The sequence below is a fragment of the Salminus brasiliensis genome, chromosome 8, assembly GCF_030463535.1.
Source record: "Salminus brasiliensis chromosome 8, fSalBra1.hap2, whole genome shotgun sequence".
Classification (NCBI taxonomy): Eukaryota; Metazoa; Chordata; class Actinopteri; order Characiformes; family Bryconidae; genus Salminus; species Salminus brasiliensis.
Genome location: NC_132885.1, coordinates 35,981,773 through 35,987,772, shown reverse-complemented (window position 1 = coordinate 35,987,772; position 6,000 = coordinate 35,981,773). Strand labels below are relative to the sequence as shown.

The following is a 6,000-nucleotide window of genomic DNA, read 5'->3' as shown; positions in this document are numbered from 1 at the left end:
CAGAGCATTGATTCCCTCATGACCACAGTTTACACATCTTCTAACTAATGTCCAGCATGATAATGCACCATGTCACAAAGCAAACCTTGTCTCAAACTAGTTTCATGAACATGACGAGAAGTTCAGTGTTGTTCAGTAGCCCATCACCGGATCCCGTCACCGGATCTGAATCCAATGAAACAGCTTTAGGATGTGGTAGGACAGGAGATCCGCAGCATGAAAATGCTCCTGAATAATTTGCAGGAATTGTTTCCAACAATCTTGTGGGATGTAGAATTGAGAATTAATAACCAGTATGAGTACAGTCTTCTTAATAAATGTTCAGTGAGTGTACTATGTTAAAAGCATATGTAATACACATGTAGTATAGACCTCCCTCTATAGGTCACATTCACCAGAAGTGAAAGGCACTGAAGAGGGCTATTACTGCATCATTAGCTACTGCCATTTGAAGGTAGAATGGGGACATTTTAGCCAATAACAAATGAAGCTTTAAATATTCTAGCTTCATATTTGCATATATATATATATATATATATATATATATATATATATATATATATATATATATATATATATATATATAATAGCAAATTAATTGCTTATAAATACTGGTAATTATTTTTGAGCATGTAAATTTATTTGAACACTGCTTTTTTATTTATGAGGAACCTACTGCTGCCTAGCGACCTGAATTACAGATCCATTAGCACAGGGGTAACCGTTATCGATGAAGACTGAAGAGTTGTCTATGAAACGTGATACTTTAATCGAATGATTTTCCCATAACATCCCCCACATTAATGATATCATGTTATCAATACTCCTCGCATCCCCCCACCCTTCCCCCAACCAACACACACACACACACACACACACTTATCCATACAAGACAAGCCCTAAATTAAAGTTGGACGTCAGAGGGGAGACGCTACTTTGTTTATCCAACCCGCTTTACGACAAGCCCCGCCTCCCGCACGAGCGCTTCCATACCACCTGCGATACGATAGGCCACTTCCGTCCCTCCTCCTGCGCACGGATTGGGTAACAGTCGGGAGGACTAAGCTAGTAGCCAACCCCACCGCAGGAGGCGTGGCCTTTCAGGACTACGGGTGTGGAAAACAACGTCGAAACGCTGGATCTTCGCATATGTTCCACCAATCAGCCCTCTCGACCAATCAGCGCTGCGGCAGACTCTCTCCGTCCCCGCCTTCAGAGGGCATGTGATCAGGAGGGCGCTGGAAAAACGGGTGCTCTCGTGCAGCGCGCTATTGTGGGAGCGAGCGAGACGAAGTGTGTGAGTGAGTGCGTGCCTGCGAGCGAGCGAGCGAGCAAGACATCGAGCGGGAGTCAGACTGAAGAGCCTGTACACACACACACACACACACACACACACACACACACGCAGACGGACCGACCGTGGATGTTACGGAAAACTTCGGCGGATGGAATTGTGTTTTGGGCTCGTGCGCGTTCCCCTCCTCTGTCTGCTCTAGTTGTTTTATTTTTTCTTGACAGTTTTGCACTTTCTGGACATCTTCGTCATCCTCCTCCGCCTCCCCTTCTTCTTCTTCTTCTTCTTCTTCTTCATCATCTCATCCCTCTCGGCTCGGGTGGACCCGAGCCTCTCCCCATGGGCCAAAGTCTCCTCCGCGGAAAATGCCCGCGTGTCGGTGTGTAAGCGCTCCGCGTGGCCCGGGGCTCGTCCGTGAAGCGCGCGCGGGGATCTGAGCGTGCGGATCTAAGGAGGGTGAGGAGGAAGAGGAGGAGGAGTGTGAGGATGAGGATGAGGGTGGCGCGCTGGAGCCGGGCCGCTGGGGACTGGCTGCGGCTCGCCGTCGTCTCGCTCCTTGCCGCCTTCCCGGTGCTGCAGCCCCGTGCCTTCCCGTCGTCCTCGCTGAGCGACTGCCAGACCCCCACCGGCTGGAACTGCTCTGGTAAGCGGGGCAGGGGGTGGTGTGCGGTGCTGGTGGTGGCGAAGGAGGTGGTTTCTTGGTCTTGTGTGGAGTTATTTAATTATTATGTTTTGGCTCATTTTTCTGTACGTGACTTTATTTACCTTTACATTTATAATTTCCTTTACTACAGGCTTAAATGTTTCTGTATTTTTGGGAGTATAATAAGATGTGGTGTATATTTATTGTTATTTTTAGACCTTTATATATTTTTTCTTTCGTTTTTATTTGATTATTTATTTCACTGTATTTTAAGCACTCGTTATAATTGCACACCATCGCAGCAATAAACACATAAGAAAAACTTCTTAGGACCCCAGACAGCATCGTCATTTTCCCACCCATTCCCATTCCCAGCCGGCGAGGTCTCCGACCGCTGCGCAGCTCCTGCTGGAGGATTTTTTGAAGAGAAGGAGGATGTTATAGGAGGAGGAGAAGGTGGCTTCTCTGAACCAAGCGGCGTCCTGACTGGAAAACCAACGAAACGCAGATCGGAAAGTTGAAATGACAACCTGTGCGACCGTTTAGTGTCGATTTAGCGTCGTTTTTTGGGGGGCAATCTCTCCCTATATCAGTTTGAGCTCCTGAGGTGGAGACTCTTGGATGGCCGTAAACATCTTTAACGATCTTCGAAGGCCGATAATAATAATAATAATAATAATAAATATAAATCTGACTTAGTGATATCAAACGGGTTCCACGCTCATTCTTCTAAAATTCGTGTCCAGCGCGGAAAAGTCAGTAACGGTATTTTCACGAGTTTCATTTTTAACCACCAGCTTCAGAATCAGAGCCCTGGGGCGGATGGGTTGGTGTCGCTGGGAGTGATGGAGGCAGCAGCAGTCGAGTTTCTCTGGTAATAGGCTGGTATTTCTGCAGTCCTTCTCCGGAAATAGTTACATTTCTCTTATTTTCTTTATATTTTCCTTCCTCACTCCCCCCAGAAGGTTATTTTTTCTGGTCTCAAATATGTCAACAGCTGGCAGTTGTTAGCCAGGAGTCTCCAACCAAAAAAATCACAGCTAATTGGACACTAATGGTCCGTACAGACACACTCTTTCACATTTCTGAACTTTCTGAGGCTAACCCAGTGCCCCACAGCCCTGTTTAGCTTGGTGAATGTTAACCCTCAATTAGCTTAGCTTAGCTTTCGAGCTTGTTTCAGTCTTTCGCTGAAGTAGGTCGCTGTAAAAAAAAAAAAACAAAAAAACAAAAAAAAAAAAAAAATATATATATATATATATATATATATATATATATATATATATATATATATTAGCCCCTATCAGCCAAGGACATTCATATAGCAGCAGCAGCAGCAGTCCTCCTTAACTAGTACACTGATTTATGAAGGTCTTAGTGGGGTTTTTTCTCACAATTTCTGTGAAGCGTTTACTACAGCACAGCACCACAGCATACAGTAAAATCTCTAGAGTGCAGTGTTGAATTTGCACTATATACTCCTCATTATAGACCACAGCACGAATGTACCTGAGAGTTTCATTTATGTCTGGCATTTCTGCTTTGACTTCACTGCTGGTGTCTGTTTGTTTCCGGACAGACACTAAAAGACACTAAGGGTTCAACCCCTTGAACCCTAGGTTTATTGTTCAGCTAGCTATTAATCCTAATGCAGAAGCAAGTGTGATTGATTTGGAAAAGTTTGGTTTAGCATATCTCGTGGAGTCCAACAGGGTTTAATTGTAGGGTCTATGAATCTGTTGTTAATTGCAACAGCAATGTAGTTACAAGAGTGAAGAACTGAAGTGTGGGCTAACATACAGGGTCTTATGGGTTAAATTAGCTAAATTAAATTAACTTAAGATATGATTTGTGGAGATTTGCCCAGGTATAAACAACATGTTATATCACAATATATTTTAAAATCGGCCTTCAGGGACCTTTTCCTTATTTTCATGCTTTATTGCCTTTTGTTATTGGATTCAAGGGCGAAGAATTAAAGCAGTGACTTGTAGTTCTTTATAGAAACAAACTACTTGCTGTCTCTTAAATATGAATGAGTTAAAAATATGTATTATTTGGGCAAAATGGTAAAAATACTTTCGCGATACACAATATGTATCGATATTATTTAATCACAGACTAAAAACATCAGTAGCGACAGATTCTTATAAACCACTATTCAGACATTCTCCTGTACTGAATAGAGTCATTCTTATTCAACATCTGCTGCTCTCTATCTAATTAAACCAGTCTAATTACACTGTTAGTAATGAAACCTGCAGCTTATCAGTGTTTATTAAGCACTAACAGTATCCTCGATGCTTAGAAAAGCATATTGTTATCACCATAACATGGTAACAAGTATTAATCGTGCATTATTCTTGTACTGTGTGGTCCAAAGCCAAAAGTTCATCCCTGAATAGGCTGTTTGTGATTGTTGTATCTTTAAGACTGAGATATGTGATTGAGCCATGTTCTGATTGGCTGCTCTGTGTTGTGCCTCATTCAGAAAGCACACTGAAACACCTGGACAATGGGCGAGGGCTGAACTGCTGTAAGCTGAATAGGCGGCTATATGAAAATGGGTTCGTTTTTGTGACGTCACAAAAACAGTGAATCCAAAGACATGTCATTGTTAAGTAAGCTTAGTTTCCATGTACCACGGATTAAACACATTGTTTTGGAATTTCAGTTTGCCTGGCTCTTTAATCCAAAGGCAGTGAACTGAAGGAATGGCAGTTTTACAAGTCATTGTTCTTGACTGGAAGGGGTGCCATTTTTCTTCTGCCCCCCTCCTCAAATCAAGCACGGGACACCAGCTAGCTGTGTGACTTAGATCTGAACCACTCACACGGTGTTGTTTTGTCTCTAACTACAACTTTCTTAGATTTTCAGAGGCTGGATTTGCGCCTCGGAGCCAGAAGACAGAAGCAACATGTCGCTTTTTCATTCGGTTCATCTGGCTGCCACTTTGGACACTGAGGACTTGACCCTGAACATTTTATCTCTCCAGCTTACTCCCGTTCTTGGCTGCATATCATAGTAGCAGTAGAAGACAAAGGTCTTTGCGAAGCTCGGTTTGCATGGTTTGCATACTGACTGGCATTTAACTGAGCTGTGTGAGAGTTCCCCCAAAAAATGGACGAGGTGTGATTGCTGAGGTGATGAAGTCCAGCATGTCCAGACTGCTAATTTGTGATTCAAATCGTGGCCTTGAGAGAATGCTGAGCGCATTGTAGTTGGACAGCCTGGGATAAATGCTTGTCGTTAGAGTGCTGGAGATGAAATATGTATGGTGAGCACTGTTGCTTTATAAAGGAAAGATGCTGGTTTACAGTTATTTGAAGTCAGGGATTCAGAATTGCATATAAATAAGTGTATTATGCAAGCTCTAGATAACGTTATGCAAGAAGGGCTTTTGAGTGGCCTTCTGATTAATACGGTACTGTGTGTGATATAATCATGCTCACAGCTCTTTATAGTCAACCTTTGGCCTATTAAAGAATGGAACACAGATCAGTCATAACATTAAAACCATTGATTATCTTGTTGATGGCACCTAAGGGGTAGGCTATACATTTTAGGTTGCAGCTGAACTGTCAATTCAGTTGTTGTTTTAAAAGCAGGAAAAATGGTGTGAGCCACTTTGACCATATTGTGATGCCTAGACGACAGAGCTTTTGGTGCCAAATATCACAGGACACCTTCAGAGGTCTTGTAGAGTCGATGCCTCGACGGGTCAGAGCCGTTTAGGCGGCACAGTGGAAACGTGGTGTAATATGACTCAGGCTGTCAGCTGTTATTTTGAAATATGGTCATTTATTTGGGCCAGTTCTGGGAAAGTTTGTTATGATGGTGACGATGACATCAATGATGTTGACTGCGATATCAGAGATGAGGAACAGAAAGAGAGTGATGGCTGTAGGTGCTCATATGCTGATTTATTGCATTAGGGCTGAACAAAATAACTTGAATCTGATTACAGTGATACATATTAATACATGCCTTGCAGTATAATTGAATGTATGCTAATGTAAGTCAATATTGTAGCACACTTCAAGTGTGATCTAAATTAGACTTG

General features: G+C 42.8%; 1 protein-coding gene across 2 annotated transcripts in view; it reads left to right on the top strand.

Moving 5' to 3' along the window:
- The first annotated feature begins 1,258 nt into the window (after positions 1 to 1,258).
- Positions 1,259 to 6,000, top strand: part of tmeff2a (transmembrane protein with EGF-like and two follistatin-like domains 2a) — a 132,511-nt gene continuing 127,769 nt past the window's right edge. For both annotated transcript variants that reach the window (XM_072686497.1, XM_072686496.1), the window contains exon 1: positions 1,259 to 1,937. In XM_072686497.1, coding sequence (XP_072542598.1) covers positions 1,781 to 1,937 — 157 coding nt within the window. In that variant the 5' untranslated portion in view covers positions 1,259 to 1,780. The remainder of the gene's footprint in view (positions 1,938 to 6,000) is intronic.